The sequence below is a fragment of the Melampsora larici-populina genome, assembly GCF_000204055.1.
Source record: "Melampsora larici-populina 98AG31 unplaced genomic scaffold MELLAscaffold_15, whole genome shotgun sequence".
Lineage (NCBI taxonomy): Eukaryota > Fungi > Basidiomycota > Pucciniomycetes > Pucciniales > Melampsoraceae > Melampsora > Melampsora laricis-populina.
Genome location: NW_006768779.1, coordinates 445,269 through 463,575, shown reverse-complemented (window position 1 = coordinate 463,575; position 18,307 = coordinate 445,269). Strand labels below are relative to the sequence as shown.

The window sequence follows — 18,307 nt, the reverse complement described above, 5'->3', positions numbered from 1 at the left end:
CTTTTTGATTTTCGACCCCGTTTTCGATTCCGACCTCGCTGCAGAACCTTTCACAACCCAGAATGCATCACACCAATGACCACAGCACTCTTGCAACCATGTGAAGACACATGTATCACACTCTCCATCTAAATCGAGCGAAACCTTTGGTCAAAAAGTTTTATTTTCATCTTCATTTGATTGGTTCTTCCTCTGTATTTGTCTACATTCTATATATATATCACCTCTGTGTACTGTATAACGGCTTTCATAACAGGAGTTATTGTGTAAACCTAAGCAGTTATGAACAGGAAAGTCGTGCATTTTGTTTCATTTCATTTCAGATTACATCACATCACATTTACATATACAAGTACACACCACTCACGCATAGGTGAGTCGGCCCAAGACGATTGCTGAATACTGATCACCACCTCACCGACATTCTAGCAACCGATCACCTCAGAATCACCTCATCAACATGCTTACCACCTACTCCTCACAATCACCTTATGACACGACGGCACAAGCAACTGCTTTCCAAATGAATTCAACAACCCGGCGCCAAGTAGAAGAACCCGTATTGAGGAATTCGATCAAGACACCGAAGAAGCGAAGTTCTTCAAAGACCCGATGAAACGATTTATCAAAGGCCTTCCCAACCACACTCCCAGTAATCATTGAAATGATGATGATTCAAAACAACAATTTCAGCAATATTTGTTCAAATAACCATCAAAATGTCACTGATCAACTTGATCACAAGTACGATGTCCGGTATGGTGAATTTATGACACCCTATGAACTCTTGTAAAAGTCTTTGTCACAAATGAATGTTCTGTACAACATCTATCCAAATCATCTGGGAATGGTGATGTGTTTTTTCTTGGCTGTTGAATCCTATTTTCATCTCATTTATGAATTACTAATGCTTTTGTTCTCGACTTGTAGTCGAAGGGCAAAAGTTCTTAGAAGACATCAGACTATTCATACAAGTTTTAAGTTTGGTCTAAGTCTTGGCAATCCTTCTAAAAAATCTTCCAAACCCATACTCCAGTCTCATCACCGGGTTTATTTTGTAACAAACTTAAATCAAGATTCCAAACTTGTCCTGCTGTTGTAACTGTTCCTTCTTATTGAAGGTTGTCAATCAATTCTAATAAATATTTACCTGCTTTTTCACCCAAGAGTCTGATTTGTGATATTTATGTATTGTGTAACAATGATTCTATACTTGATGTTTGAAGAACTGTTTTTGTATTTGTTTTTTTGTAGTATGAACATGGTTTTACAAGCATCTAGAATCAAGTTGAATAGAAAAACAAGTCTCAGTTCAAGTGAAATGATATGCTTTTGAGCAGGTACATAAAGACAAGTTTTGAGCGGCAAATAGCCGTGCAGGGGAGTGCGCATGTGTGTTTGAACACTTAACAGTGGGTCAACCGTCAAGTGTCATCAAATATTGTGGAAGAGCAAAGATTGCGTAGCAATTTTACATCACAATGAAGTCTTCCAGACTCCTATGCAGGAAGTCATGGGCAAATTCAAATCCAAGCTTTAAATAGGTGTGCAGGAGATTGTGTGTGGTTTTTTGACCACTTTAACTTGGATCAAATGATAACATACTTTGTCATTTGGAAGCCTAAACATTACTTATCAATTTGATACCCCTATGATCTCTTTTGGCCACCTGTGGAGGAAGTTATGAGTAATTTTGAATCTGAGCGGTAAATAGGTGTGCGGGAGATCATGTGTGGGCATTTGGCCTTATAAAATTGGGTCAAGTAATACCATTTGTTATGATATGTAAGACTAAAGATTTATTATCAGGGTGATACACTTATGAACTCCTTTGGACACCTATGGACAAAGAAAGGGGAATTGCCAATCAGAGCGGTAAATAGCTGCGCAGGGAGATTGTGTGTGGGTATACACAGTCTGATGGGTGGCAGAAAGGTCTCAATAAGATATTTTCCGAAAGCCCCAGACTTACTGAAAAAACCATTACCATAACCAATGTATTCAGATATCATTTGGAAGAGTCATAAACAATTATAGTATTCCGCAAACAGTGACAAAGTAGTGTCAGTGACTTGCTATTTAACAGGGCTGTGATTATATATAAATATTACGAATGTTGTCCAAATATGTTGGTGATGGTATCAATTTTATCAGTGAGGTTGAGGCTTTCATAAAATACCATCTTAACACTATATTTCCGCCCACAACAAATTATCTCAATGCATGGTCACTTCTGACACACCAATGACTCGCTGTTTACCAAAATCAGTGATTAGTTGTGACTTGTACAAATATTATCCAGATGTGTTGGTGATGCTATCAATTTTGCCAGTCGAAGTAGGGCTTTTAGAAAATACTATCTTGACAATAAATTGCCACTCAGAAAAATTCATCTCACTGCATGTTCACTTTGGGATGAACTAATGACTCGCTGTTCATAGAACAACCGGTCATTATTTATGACTTTTACAAATTTTATACAAACACATTGGCAATGGTATTATTTTGTTAAGTAAGGCTGGGGCTTTTAGAAAATACATTATTGATACCTTTCTCCCACCCATCAGACCATGTATACCCACACACAATCTTCCCACAAAGCTTTTTACTGCTCAAATTCAAACTTACCCATCACTTCCTCCATAGGTGTCCAAAATAGTTCATAGGTGTATCAAACTGATAAGAAGTCTTTAGGCTTCCATATCACAACAAATGGTATCACTTGACCCAATTTTATAGGGCCAAACACCCACACATAATCTCCTGCACACCTATTTACCGCTCAGATTCGAAATTACTCATAAATTCCTTCACAGGTGGCCAAAAGATACCACAGGTGTATAAAATTGGCGAGAAATTTCTGTTCTTCCATACGAGAAAATTTGATGACACTTGGCCCACTTTATGGGGTTGATCAAAACTAACCTCAGCCCTAAGGATATCAATCCACAAAGCGAACTCAACCTTCTGAAAGGATTCCTGTTGTGATTTTGAAGAACCGGACATTTCAGTTAGAACATGCATTTGATTTTTCTTGAACTTTTGTTCAAAAAACTCGAAGGATGAAGTAAATTTTGGAATGATTCAATTGATCAAGCAAACAAATGCTTTATTTTAATGCATCCGATTCAATCTTATGTTTGTGAATTGCATAATCATTAAGGGGTATCAAGTTCAAATTTTTACAGCAAAAAAACTATGAGACGGGAAAGTTTTTATGTTTTAACTGTAAAAAAAGTTTCCCGAGTTTTTATCATCGCTTGTAAACCACGAGCAAGGCTTTTTTACGTTTTCGCCTCGATCTTCCACACGGTAATGACAAAACTGCTGGTAAGAGGATGCAAGGTTGTCCTTGCATCCACTATCAAGCACACCTCTTTCCAAGAGTGAAACGGTCAAATTTAAGTCTTCAAAGCTATGTTGTAAACTTATCTGTTTACGTTTATGCAAGAACGGGATAGATAAAACTTTCCCGTTCTCGTAAATTTTGCGTAAATTTGTGCTACGACGGGAAAGTTTTTTACGGTTTTTACCGTAAAAAAGTTGAACTTGACACCCCTTATTTGTACTTTATTGATGGGCTAATCCAAAAATCCAACACCACTGACCTCTTGAACTAGCTTACTTATATGATGTCATGAGGTAGATGCCTGGAGTTTATGTTTTAATCACTCGATTCGATTCAACAAAAATTATAATTGAATCCAGATCATCAACTTATAATTGCATCAGGTTTGATTTCGTCTGCTTTTTACAGAGCTTCAATGCCTTAGACTTAACATAAATAATCAAAGCATACTTTTGATTTTAGAGCGTCACTGGAACCTGCTAAATTAGTGGATCATCTTTTGTATTCAAACAAAGAATCGAAATTTTTTAGAGATCAGTTTGCTATGATTCAATTTTCAGTTGTTTGAACTAAAAAGTTTGTTAGATTTGGCCGTGAATAATTGGCTAATGATCATTTGTTCATGAAATTCCAACAAATTGATCAAACTCAAAAACCCAGTTGGTGATGATATAAGATCGCTCTATTTCAGAGTTCAAGATGATATTGGTACTTTTGATTCTTTTCCACAGCTCAAATGACTTGACAACCTTCAACAAGAGTAGGAAAATCAACAAGTCAATTAAATGTAACTCAAGAACAAAATTCAACTAAAAGAATAATGTCTTCATTTAGACCCCTTCCCTACCACTACGGGAAGCTGAATAGATTCACCATAATCAACATCATCCTACTCATGATTAAGTTGATCTTTTAAATCTTGATGATTCTTGAAGTGAATCTTGAGATTTTCCTTGCTTGAATTATTACTCGGAGTGTGATTGGAAACAAATCGTCTCCCGGCGTCTACTTCTTTGAGAAACTTTGCTTCATCGGCTTCTCGACCAGGTTTCTTGATACGATTTTGTCCACTCGACTCCAGGTTGTTAGATTCGTTTTAATTCTGTAATGTCGCTTCGGTTGTTGTGTCATATGGTCAGTATGTGGAATTGGTGGCTAGAATGTCGGTGAGGTGGTGATCAGTATTCAGCAATCGTCTTGGGCCAACTCACCTATGCGTGAGTGGTGTGTACTTGTATATGTAAATGTGATGTGATGTAATCTGAAATGAAATGAAACGAAATGCACGACTTTCCTGTTCATAACTGCTTAGGCCCCGTTTGGGAGCGGTGACAAAGTGTAATGTACTGCAAAAGTGTACTGCATTTTTTGCTAAAAAGCATGGCCCGATTGAGAAAAAATAAAACAGAAGTAGACCCAGAATTTCGCCGCAGTCGTCACAACGCAGCAGAGAGAAAAATTTTGGGGGTGCTGTGGGCTGTGGTGCAAGGTCCCTTCCATTCCATCCGTTTTATTCCCCTGCTGCCACCAAAAAAAAATTCATACTCTCCAAATCCCCATCAGTCACTTTGTTTTTGTCATTACACTCAACTACGGCCCTCGCTGCTTCTCGCACCTTGGAAACGTGTCTATTCATGGCGGACAATGGATTTCCAATCTCTGTAAGAAAAAAGTTACACTTTATCACTACAATTCCTCCCATTTCTCTCTTCAGAGCATTTCATTCGACTTACTGATAATCCCAAATATCTTCTCTGGGTATCCTTCTCCAATACCCACCACCATAGTGTCCCGAGTTGAACACTCAAGTTTGGATTCAAGGTGTCAAAGTTTGATGTATGGAGATCACAAGTTTTATTCACTAGGTCAAATCCGGTCAAACGGATCATACGTTGTGTTAAAGTTTTTACACTGTTCCTCCGATGTTGATAACGAGCGTTTGTTAACAAATGAAATTAAGGAATGATAAAGCTTTTATGGAGCTAACTACTGTGCTAATCTGAGAAAAAGGGCAGGTTGAATGAGATGTATCTTACATATCAGATATTCAAAATGTGCGTCAGCTTTCAAGGTGATTGAGATCATCAATATCATTGATTAGTTATGAAGAATATCAAAACCAGCCAATTCCCAATTGATTCTCCTATGACTCATGAGAAAATCCTATGATCGCGAGTTGAGAACGATCTCAACTCTCTTATGAGGACGATAAAACGTAGATCAATGGGTTTGAAGTCATCCAAACCCACAGAAATTGTCTATGATGCTCTTATGAACAAGATCGAGCTTGTGTCATCCAAACCCATTCAATTTGTCTATGGTCCTATGAACAAGATGAAAAACGATCTCAGATTTCTCGAAGACATTCAAAATCCAAAGATTGACTGGTTTTGCTCGATCAAAACCAATCGACCTTCCTGTGTGTCTATGGAAGAGATTGGGAACAAATATCTCAGCTCCTGATGTAATCTAGAGACTGTTTTTTTAACAAGATCAAAGCCGATTGATTTGCTCGTGATCTTATGAAAACAATTGAAACGATCTCAATTTTCACATCAATCTTATCTAGAATCCCTTGATTCTAATTCCTATACAATGACAATCTTCTCTAAGTACAATTCATCTATTATAGACAATCTAGCTCGTTAATTCAGCTGTAAGGGCTTATGAGCTGCCTTCCGGATCCGTTCAACTGGATTTGAATTTTGACCTAGACAATGAAATGTGTGATCTCCGGACATCAAACTTCAATGCATACTTCAAATTCGATAGGGTTCAGCTCGGGACGGTTTGGTGGTAGGTATTGGAGAAGGATACCTAGAGATGATATTAGGGATTATCAGTAAGTTGAATGAAATGCACTGGAGAGAGGAATGGGTCGAATTGAAGCAATCAAGTTTATCTTTTTGCTTACAGAGATCAGCAATCATTTTCCCACAATGGATGAGGCGTTGGTTGAGTTTAGTGAGCAAAACAAAGTCATCGACAGGGATTTGAAGAATACGAAAAATTATTGGTGGCAGTGGGGTAATTAAAAGGAAGAAACGGATGAGAGCTCAAGTGCACCCTAAAACTTTTTTCTCTCTGCTGCGTTGTGACTGCTGCGGTGAAATTTGTTTTTATTTTTTCTCAATCGGGCCAAGCTTTTTAGCAAAAGTAATATATAGAATGTAGACAAATACAGAGGAAGAACCAATCAAATGAAGATGAAAATAAAACTTTTTGACCAAAGGATTCGCTCGATTTAGATGGAGAGTGTGATACATGTGTCTTCACATGGTTGCAAGAGTGCTGTGGTCATTGGTGTGATGCGTTCTGGGTTGTGAAAGGTTCTGCAGCGAGGTCGGAATCGAAAACGGGGTCGAAAATCAAAAAGCTGAAAACTGAGAACTCAAAACTGAAAACTCAAAACGAGTGGCGGAGACCTCGCGTCTCGGCTTCGGTATTGTGGCGTCAAGGAACCTGTATCACGCACATACGCAAGATTGGATAACTTCGTTTCTCTCCCCGAGACGTTCAGCGAATTGGACCACTGCATTCCTTGCGTCATCAAAAGCCCCGGTCGTCTACTCCAAGTGGTGAAGAATTTCTTGCACTGAACGGCATATCCTAGTTTCACGAGCTTCGACTACAACCCATCGTTTCCTCAGATTTGTCTTGATTCTTGGCTACAGCGTTGGGTTCTTCGGTCACTATCATCCGGGGAAAATTGTTCAACGAGCTTGACCAGCCTGGCTCTTCCATTTAGGTCTTGCCTCGCCCCTTTTCCCGTACAGGCAGGCTACCCAACACATAACCAAAGCGATCATTCACCCAGAAGATAAAGTACATCCTGGCGCACGTCTAGTTACCAGAATATTTTCATTAAAAATTTCTCGACTTTCCTTCAAGTTCTTCGCATTCGCCTCACCGACTGCACACTTCATTACCTCAAGAAAAGTAATCTCTCAAGTTATTGTCGTGCTCTCTTGCGCTCTAAACTTATCACGAGATATCGAATAATTCATTGAATTTTCCGCGGACTTATCACGGCCGGGAATATCGAGAATAACCCTTGCGGCCTGGAGCTCCTGTCGGAAGCCTGTTCTCACAACCTTTAATCTCATCAGTTGCTTGGCGATTAAAAGTCTAGCTACACCGTCAGTTACCAACATAATCGACTCATCGCTCCACCACAGCAGACCCAATCACTTCGAAGACTCATGGCCTCCACTGCGTCTCACCCCCAAATTGCGCCGCCTAGAGCGTCGCAAGCTTCTCAAAACCTCCCGTCAGTCACCTTCCCCGCCGGCTCTGCCGCTAGTGAAGCTAGAGCGTATTCAACATCAGGATCGGATCAGTCAGTGACAACACCTCCGTCATCTATATATCCATCGCCATCCCCTCACGCCACTCCTGATACATCCCCCAGCTCTGCAAAGTCTGTCGAGAAGAAGAAAAAATCCCTTTTGCGACCGTTTTCAAGCACCTCTCGTCAGTCTGAAACCAACCCTGAACATACCCCGGAGAACGCAAGACCACTTTCGGTCTCTCAAAGAGCTAGACGTACCTTGAGCATCAATTCGCCTTTCCAACGTTTCAAATCCCTCGGCCCCACCTCAAAGCCAAGCGGAATACCGGCCTCCACTCCCGAAGTTCGTTCTGCGTCAAACCCCTCGACACAACGAGATGTGGATTCCACTCATTCATCCCAAGGAACCATATCCAAAGGCATTCGCAGTGTCGCTCGCTCTGTCAAAAAGTCACTCCATCAGCTTGATCGCCCTCTCATTCTGCGTAATGAGCGCAAACCTCATTCTGCCGATCAATTAAACGTTGCCAGGCCCTCATCTCAAGCCCTTTCGACATCAAGCACTGTGCAATCAGTCGCCCCACAGGCATCCAACGCATTGCAATCCAATTTGCCTTCGGAAACCAACACTTCCTCTGCCTTAAGAACGCGAACCAAGTCCGAATCTCACATTGCTCGATCCCGCCCCGAAAGCTTACCACTTGCAAAATCTATTTCACATCAGTCCAAGAAAAAAAACAGGATGTCAGCTCTTGAACCAAGCCATGCCGCCATTCCGACCTTTGGCTCTTTGCCCCAGGCGGCTGCCATACTCGCTAGGCCTCCGCCAGATCCTACGACTTTCTTAGCAATCATACCAGGGCAAGGTCCGCCATCCAACGTATCACTACTGTCCCCTTTTCAACGCGAAGATATGCGAGGGGCTCCCCTTACCGGTGGTTCTGCGAACACGTCGATCTTCCCACATAGTATTCAGGCCCAAGCTCCTATAAGCCCTCGTCCCTCTACTCTAGACTTGGACGAAGATACTGGGTTCACTTTCATTCGCTCATCCGAACCTGAGGCTGTGACCACTGCAGGAAATGCTAGCAATGTTCCAGGATCGGTGGTACGCAAGTCTTCATACAACGAAACAGACTCAATACGGAGGGTACCATCCAACCTGGAAGACTTCACGGGTGCTGATTGGAGTCAGCTCGTTGATGAATCAATTTGTTATCCCAACATAGGCACTCGTCATCGTCCAATCTTTGCCTCGAGTCGAAGCCCCAGCAATTTCACCAGTGATTTTCCCCGTGATACGTCCAGTTCTTCAATATTTGAACCTATTCATCCTACCGCTTTGAGCAAGTCTTGCAGTGATACGGATATCCGATCATATGATGTACCGAATTTTCTGGCGACTGGGCTTGATCAGTTCAATGGCAGATCATCGTCAGAATCAGTCAAACTTCCTTCTACAAACCGTGATTATCACAAGTCGGTTTCAAAATCATCAAATCGCCATGCTAACGTCAGTCAAGTCCAACTTATCATTTAGCCTCTTTTCACTGACACATTCCTCCTTATCATATACAGCGTCACACAGTTGTGGCTTTCCACGGAAGATTAATGTAAGTACCTTCTTGTTATTCTTCAGGTGCCTCTCCAAGGATCAACCTGAATGCAGATTAGAACTGACTTTCTGTTTCAACGTGCTTCAGACGACGTGAACGTGATCCAAGTCAACCGCCAGCTTCTTCCTCTCAAATGGCTGTACGCCATCGCTCTTCCGGCATTCTGACCCACCACGGTGTCCACAAGCACCTCAGGTCTTCGGAATCAGTTGGACTTTTTCACGTCCGTTCCGCTCATCGTTCGGCACTAAGATCAAAACGCCAAGTCCGAAAGTCTTCCCCATCTGTCAAGCGTCGCCGAGTGGTAGACGACATCGTCGCTGCTGAAGTGCCTACAAGTGGCCTATTCGACATGAGTAAAGTCTTACCTAGCGTGTTATTCGCCTTGGCCGCGGCGGTTGTAGTAGCTAGTATGGCGTAAGCTTATTCCAACACAGCTTTCGGGACGATTGGTGTAAGAATCTTGTCAATAAACGCTAATATTCTTCCACCCTATCATAGTTCGAAGCCATCCTGGAGTTGGTTTAGACGATAAAAGTTTTTGATTTGAGAAAAGATTCTTTTTAAGAATTTCTTTATATTTGCTTGATTTTTCTTCTTATATTCTGTATCTCTCATTTTATTCAATCTTGTAGACATAACCTTTTTTTGTTAAAAAAAGTTGAGATTTTTCATATCATCAAAAAAAACTTGTCAGTCTTGTTTTTCCCATCTCTGATCTTATATCAAAAAAATGTAACAACATTTTCCGTTTGCAATTCAGTCTTTCAACCTTTTTTTTGGATTAAATGTACATAGCATGTTTGGATTGACATTATACATATATACGTTCAAATATATAGAATCATCTTTGCAAGGCCACTTGTTTTTGAGTCATCATCTTGGTTTATTTCCTTGAGTGGGCTCTGCACAAATTACCCAATAGCCCAATGGCCAAAGTCTGATATACTCACAGGGTAGTAAATGTTTGCTTCATATCAAAAATCCCATTGAGTGAATTCAAGGACCAAGTTAAGAAAAAACAATGAAGGTTTGTGCAAATCAATAAGTAACATTCAAATGCACTCACAGGGTAGTAAATCTTTGCTTCATATCAAAAATCCCATTGAGTGAATTCAAGGACCAAGTTAAGAATAAACTCGATGTTTGTGCAAAACAATAAGTAAAATTCAGATGCCAGAAGAGTAAAGTTATTTCAACCACCATGAGAATACATGAAGTACTCAAGCCTCAAGTGTGACTGGAACTAACAAAGGTTCAACATATAAGATGTGGCAGAGAATGCATGTCACCTTGTAAGAAAATTACCAAGCAAGTTTTACCATTAGTATCCCCCAATCAGATAAGAGGAACATGATCACAGAACACATCCCTTAGCACCATCAATATTAGGACTTTCAATCATAGAAGTTAACACTCTGGGGTAAGTCAGGCTTTAGGGAAACTCATGTGGAAAACCATTTTTTAGGAATGGGAAAGATCTACAAACCAATCATGATAGTATTTGTTTGAGAATCTATTTGTCCACAACACTATAACTTCACTAGAGTTTCATCCAAGCTTGAAATATACTGTATATACTTTTCAACTTTTTTACTTACACACAAAGATAAAAATCCAAAGAACATAGAGTATGTAGAAGAAAACTTGACTCAGAAAAAAAACAACTCAATTTCTAAAATCAAAGAATTCTTATCAATTTACTATAAATTCAAGAAATGTCACAAAAAAAACCAATAAACCGTTATATTATTTTTATCTCTAAATAAAAAAGAAAAAAAAAATGAATTATTATTTAACACCAAAAACAATATAAATACAAGATAAATTGAAGATGATCAATTGATTTAGTCATTCATCCTTACAAATGCTTTTTTTTTCTCTTCCTTACAAAAAAAAATCTATTCAACTTCAAAAAAACCCTTTTTTTCAAAAAGAATATAAAAAATATTTTTTTATTATTCCAATTTTCTAAAAATCCAAAAAAAAAATCCAAAAAAAATATGCCTAGAAAGTGATTTTATAAAAAAGGTAAAATAAAGAAACTCAAAAACATGTTATGATGATGATCAAATACAAAATTGATTTTTTTATGTAAAAGAAAGAAATAATAATTACAAATATAAACAAATTTCCAAAAAGAAAAAAAGTTTTCTTAACAGTTCCATAAACCTAAATCCCAAAATCCAATCCATCATTCTTAAAAGATCCCAAACCATCTGATTTATTTTCCTTTTTATCTTGATAATTTAACTTTTTTTTTCATTTCCTACTAGCTTGTGAAGCTTCATCCAATAAATCATTCCAAAACCCCCACCCCAATCCACTCTTTGACTTTTTCAAACCTTTATTTCTTTGATGATTTTGACTATTACTTTGAAGAGTAATAGGTTCATCACTTTCAGACCACAAGATTTCATTTAATTCTAATCTTTCTTTATGATTTGGTTTTGATTGATGATTTGAAACAGATGATGATGAAGAAGAAGAAACAAGTGGTTCAAGGTTCAAGAATCCATTCAAGATCGTTCCAAACTTCGTGCTCGTTCCTTCTTCTAAAAATTTTAATCTTTTGTCTAATGGTGGTGGTACTCCTGGTCTGACTGTTGTCCATTTTGATGAACTGGCTAGATTGTGGGCTCCAGAAACGTTGGGATATCCATTACTCTCATTCGATGATCTGTCTGTTACGGAACCGAACAGAATCAGTCATCCTCATAAGAAAGGTCATCAAGAGACATCTAGTGACTTACTTCTTGGATGAGATTCAGCTTGAGGATAAGCACCATCGATTCCAGTGAGTCCTCCTCGATTAGAAACACTTGGAAGTGCTCCTCTCACTTGAAACAATTGAGCCGCTGCTCTTTTCTTTTCCAGACCAGGTGAGATTTGGGATGGATCGATAGAAGATGTTTCGTAATCCAATTGAAGTCTACCAACTTGTTTACGAGGTGAATTATGGATCTGAGTTAGTGTATTCGAACTGGTCCGATGTGTGGTGGTAGGTCGAATCATAGGATCAGGTGTGGTGTTATGACGAGCAGGTGATGAAAGATGATTAGGAACTTGAGCTGATCGATTGTTCGTCGTTGCAGATCGTTGACGAAGGGTAGAGTGAGCTGGAAGATTAGGGGTCAGGTTCAGAGCGAGGTTATTGAGAGGTTGATTTGAAAGAAGGGTCGTTGAATCTTGTTCAGATGATCCAGATGGGTCATATGATTTACGTGGGTTAGGTGAATTGGCATTAGATGTAAAGAAACCTAGCTCATGAGCTGGTACTCGTTCTAAAGTGGCTATTACTTTAGGTTGACCATTACTAATATGTGAGCCAGATTGAGAAGGAGGTGAGATAGTATTAGAAATCGAAGTCAGCACTCCTGGGTTTCTTGCATGTGGAATACCTTCATCTAACGGAGGAGGAGGTGAAGGTAATTCAGAAATCGGATAAGCAAAATTGGTCCCAGTCAAATAATTTGACACTTCATCTTGATTTTCTAAAGAGTTGGTCGGTTTACCAAAAGCCGAAAGTTTATCAAAACTTGTTCGGTTAGGACTTAAACCTGCTTCACTACTCGTTCCAACACTTGCACTCATTTCTAAACTGATCCGACTACCATTCTGTTGTTGATGATTGAAAAACCATTGATTAGAACTAACTTGTCGTGATGGATTAGATGTGATTCCGGATTGATTGATCCAAGAATTGGTTCCAACTTGTGAATTTGATTTTCGATGATGCATTAATCTTGGAGATGATGAACGACTTGAAGAAGGTGATTGTTCCCAAATTAAAACTTTTCCACTATCTTCTTCAATTTCTATCTTCTTGGAAGGTGGTAAGTTACATAACTCGAGAGGTATTCTGAGAGTGTCCTTTAAGCTTAATGGATCTGAGGCCCACATCCCGTTTGCTTTCCTTAGAGCAGACAGCTACTCAGACAAAAGCCATATAAGATGATTAGTCATGATATGGTCACTGGTGATGAAATTAGATAGATTAGCGATAGGTACTGACAGAGATCCCATAACTGAGTGCAATCCCAGCGATTGTATCGTGTTTTTCAACTGAATGAATCAAGACATCCTTGGCACCTTTTATCCGATTAAGATTGTCTGCCAATGGTGTTGCTTTACCTTTACCTTTATCAAGTTGATCTGAATGTTGAATGAGTTGAGGTTCATCCAAATCAAGTAAGTCATTAGAAGGTTTAGATTGCGAAGAGCTGGCACGATGAGTTGAATGACGAGTTCGAGGATGAAGGTTACTAGTTGAACGGTCTTTGAATGATCCAAACCACATTCCAGTAGCATTTCGAGATGGTTGAGATTGTGAAGGGTTTGATGATTGATCGGTTCTAGTTAATCTTTTAAGAGTAGGTCGAGTTGCATCCATAAGATCTGGTGATGATGGTTGTAGATTCTTGGTGATCGAATCTTCGTAAGGAAGTTGATGGATCAGATTAGTTTGAATTGAAGAAGAAGATGCTGAAGAAGAAGATGAATTGTTGCTAATGTTAAGTGTGAGTGGATGAGAGGTTGAGTTTGATTGAGTTGAAGTAGACTGAATGGTAGTAGTGGCTGAGTTAGGGGTTGGTAGTCTGATTGAATGACGATGATCCGTTTCCAATGAATTGAATGAGATTGGATTGCTGAGCTGAAGTGATTGATTGGTGGTAGTGGTAGTGTTAGTTTGATTAGAATTGCCATGAGAAGTTGAGTTAGTCCAAGGATCATGAAGACTTGAAGATGAAGCTGAAGAAGAACTGAAGGTCATCTTTAGGAAGGATTGGTTAAAGTCTATTTGATTGGGGAGAGATGCGGTATCAGTCTTTCTCTGAGACTACCTGAGAGAAGCAGTGAGACATACAGGTATAGTTCAATCCCGGTCTGTGTGGCGCGTTTTTTTTCGCATGGCGCTTCCTTCTCTTTATAAGCCTTCCACCAACTACAGAACATCTAGACATCCATTGGTCAATTTCATTGGTCAAAAATAATACATACAAAAGACGATCGAGTTGATAAAATGCAAAATGAGATGTCTTGAAAAGCAGAAGTTGGAAGCATTTTAGGTTGGTTGAAAAGAAGTGATATCGAGTCCTTTTCGTGAAGATTATACATACAAAGAGACAGTTTGAAAAGATGGCGACTGAGTCGTTTTTGAAGAAATCAAGACAACGCAACAGATAGAAACCTCTTACATCAAAGTATCTCGCTCCGATGACAATGCATTGTTTTTCTTGTATTGGTTTTGCTTGCTACTTTCATTCAAAGTAGCTTGTTCCAATAACATTTTGTTGTTTTGTAAGTTGCTTCATTATCAATACTTTGATATGTAAGTGGTTGTAGCGATAGAACCCCCTTGACAATGTTTCAGGGGGATTGGAGTGAGTCTGAAGGTATAGATATAAGGTGCACATGGATGACTCGACAAAGGTTCTTGATTCTTGATGAGGTTATCGAAGTGTTAACAGCTTCTTTGAAGTCTTAATGATGAATTTGTTCAAGTCTTCATACATATGTACCAGTTGCCACCAGCCTGTACAGACAGTGTACAAAAAGCCACCATCCGGTTTACTTTTTTGTTTGTCTCAGGATAGTCTCAGAGCGAGTTAGTCTCAGAAAAAGACTGATACGGTTAAAGTCTATTTGATTGTATCAACCAACTTCAACTTCAACTTCATACATTTCAAATTCCAATTCAATTTCATTATATTCATCATCATCATCAAACAACCCACTCATCATATCAATCAAAACATTGGCATTCATCACACCATCACACTTGGAATGTAAAACAAGATTTAACACACATACTCAATTATAGTCATCTAATTATCAAGCAAGTTAATCATCATGCCTAGAAAACAGAATCAGTATATACAATATTCAGGAATAGAGTCACAAGTTCAATAAATCATTGCTTCCAAAATATCCAGTCACCTGAGTCATTGAGTGGAATCAAGATCAATACAATCCTTGCTTCAATCCAAGTCACTTCAAAAGAACTGGTCCTTGGCTTCTGATCCCCTCAATCATAAACCCTTTCACATGCAAAACTCTGTACTAAGACAAATCTACTGACTTACGGTACTCAAAACAACCAGGTCCGAGCTACCTTTGTCCGAAACCTACTTACATACATTTCATTTTTGCGGGGACAAGAGAAACTAGGATTTTCCCACCTGGTTTCTCGTTTTGAGGAGCCCTTCGCCATCTACCACTCCTCAACAACATGCCTCGTGTAGGCACCCGAGCCCAGCTGATATCCGATCTCGTGAAATCATCGCTTCATCTCTTATCGGTCATCAATCTCACATACCAGTCGCCTTTGTACTTACCTCTACAAGCGTTTCTTCACTTTGAATTGATGAAATCTGGCACCTTATTACTGCTTGAAAACTCTCAAGAATCAGTCACTATCTCAATGATCACCTTAGTCGGAGCACTCAAAACTTACCTGAATGGATGCTTGAACCTTCAAGAGGCCGAATCGAATCAAGTGGCCTTACGTGAACACTGTTTCCGGATTGGTGTGATACTTGGAGAAGCCCTCGAACAGACTGATAGAATACGTTACTTTGAAGATTGACTCTATGAAAACAGGAAGGACCTGCAACAAATACGTTTCACTGCGGTCTTCAATGGAAGCGATAGGAATTTTATGAAATATGTAAGTGTTTGAAGGTTCTTACCAGTTTGATTGATATGTGTCACTCACTGATCATTCAACATCATTGCTACCTACCATAGGCTCGAATGTCGAAAGAAATTTTTTTTTGCCTTGTACCTTTGATTAGTGAAGACCTCGTGTTTCATAACGGCTCATCGCGGCCTCAATTACCGGTTGAGTGGCAACTGCTTGTGACATTATGCCAGCTAGGATTAAGTGGGAATGGTGGTAGTGCTTACATGATCGGACAGATGTTTGGGCTAAGTGGTGAGTAGGTGAATTAAATTGGGTTCTCTTCTGGTACAATATCTGATGTCCTGATGTTTCAGAGGGCAGTGTACATAATTTTACATCAAGATGTTTCGAGGCCCTTTTGAAATTGGAAAGCCAGTACGTCTACTGGCCTGACGCAGAAGAACGAACGATTATCAAGAAAGAAATTGGTGCAAGGTCCTTTTTTAAAGATTGCGTTGGATTCATAGACGGAACACTCATTCCTCTGGCCGTGGCTCCTCTCAAAAATCCAGAGGACTTCTGGACTCGCAAATTCATGTACGCACTCAATTTGATGCTCGTTTGTGATCACAATGCTCGTATCATCTATGCGTTGCACGGTTGGTGTGGCAGTTCACATGACCAGCGTGTTTTTTCATCAACTCAGGTAAGTAAAACAGGTGTTTCGCATATCCAGCAAGAATCTTACTGATTGGTTATTGATTTGTTATGTCAGATTGCTCAACAACCCGATCAATTTTTCTCCGAGGGCGAGTACCTGTTAGCCGATTCGGGTTACACATGTACCCAGAACGTTATTCCAACATTCAAAAGCCCCCGTACCTATGGATTAGATCTATTGAAAAAGGAATTCAACACCGCACTCAGTGAGCAACGCGTGGTCAGTGAACACGGCAATGGCATGCTCAAATTGTGATTCCAATCTCTACGGGACATGCGACTCATCTTAAAGGATGCACGAACCGCTACGCATGCTGTCAACTGGATTCGTGTCGCGTGTCTCCTGCATAACTTCACGCTGAAGAATAGGGACAGCTGGAAACCGGAACAGCCTGCTGATATTAATGATGATGACCCACCTCAAGATGATCTACCTGTCAATTATGATCATAATGCATCTTATGCAAGAAGAAACGAATTATTGCATGAGTTCAGAAGATGGCAGTCGCGCAATAATTCGCAAGGGTAAAAGCAATCTTATCTTTTTGTAACCAAAGTTTTGATCGATTTTGTGGTTCAGTTATAATCAAATTAAAAAATTTAGTGCAAGCAAGTGTTTCATTGTTATTTAGGTAGCTATTAAAAAAATCAGTAAAAGTTTTTTGATATGAATTTATTTGATGTTGTTTGGTAAATTGAAATAAAAAAAAAGTTGGTGATTTTCTTCAGAGATTTGAATTTGCCGAGTATTCGAAAGATTTTTTTCAGAGATTTGAATTTGCCGAGTTTTCGAAAAAAGAAAGTTGGTGATTCTCTTCTGAGATTTGAACTTGCCGAGACGATCAGATCTCTACCAAGCCTCAAAACTTGATAAAGATCTGATCCAAGTTATTTTGATGACTTGGAAAAACTTTTCAAGTCTAAAATCTTGATAAAGATCTGCTCCGAGTATTTCAATTACTTGGTTGGCACTTGGTGTTCATCAATAGTTCTCAGCAAATTATTTGGAAGCACTCCTTGTATTTCTTACGACCAGCAGACAAACAAAGAATCACACATAAGTTGCGCACACATTTAGATATCAGGCCTAGAACCAAATTTTGGAAGTCTTGCACAAAAACAACTGGTTTAACACTTGCGCACACAAATTGATATTAGAGTATAATTATATTATAAGATATATTGAAAATTTTAGTAATAGTCGCGCAAACAAATGGCGATTAAAGGCCAGCGGCCATCTCATCTGCAAGCTTCATCGCCTCTTCTTTAGACATTCCTGCCAAGATAAGCTGAGTCACCCATTGAATCTTTTCGCGCGCCATAGTGAGTTTGTCAACCGATGATGGACCCTGTTTGAGTGCTTCGACCGCGGCTCTTTCAGCTTTAAGTTCGCGATCAAGCTTGAGCAGGCTCAACTCAGCCTGCTTGGTTACAAGCTGCTCGTCTAAGGCCCTTTTTTTGGCAACGGCTTCAGGAGAGAGTTCGCCATCATTGCCTCGCTTGTCATTTCTAGCTGGCAAGCCGTCCAATCGAGATCCAAGGAAAGAGATGAAGGCTTGAGTCGAGGTGGCCATTTGGTCTTTCAGATCCTGGTGGTCACTGGCGTCCTTCTTTCGGTCTCCAGTAAGTTCTTTTAAGTCTGACATGGTAGGCAAGGATGATCGGACTGATTTAGTTATATCATTCTTCTTGGAGGTAGATGGTCT

At 39.6% G+C, this 18,307-nt stretch overlaps 2 protein-coding genes across 2 annotated transcripts; one reads left to right on the top strand and one right to left on the bottom strand.

Annotated features, from left to right (window-relative positions):
• Nucleotides 1-7,551: 7,551 nt before the first annotated feature.
• On the top strand, nt 7,552-9,677 carry MELLADRAFT_62571 (uncharacterized protein; the record flags this gene model as incomplete). The annotated part of the gene is made up of 3 exons (XM_007409354.1): nt 7,552-9,153; nt 9,219-9,253; nt 9,344-9,677. 3 exons carry the CDS (start codon nt 7,552-7,554, stop codon nt 9,675-9,677), a joined length of 1,971 nt encoding a protein of 656 aa, XP_007409416.1.
• Nucleotides 9,678-11,205: 1,528 nt separating this feature from the next.
• MELLADRAFT_77569 (uncharacterized protein) lies at nt 11,206-14,030 on the bottom strand (the record flags this gene model as incomplete). The annotated part of the gene is made up of 4 exons (XM_007409145.1): nt 11,206-11,257; nt 11,295-11,940; nt 12,010-13,186; nt 13,272-14,030. 3 exons carry the CDS (start codon nt 14,028-14,030, stop codon nt 11,519-11,521), a joined length of 2,358 nt encoding a protein of 785 aa, XP_007409207.1.
• Between the last annotated feature and the right edge of the window lie 4,277 nt (nt 14,031-18,307).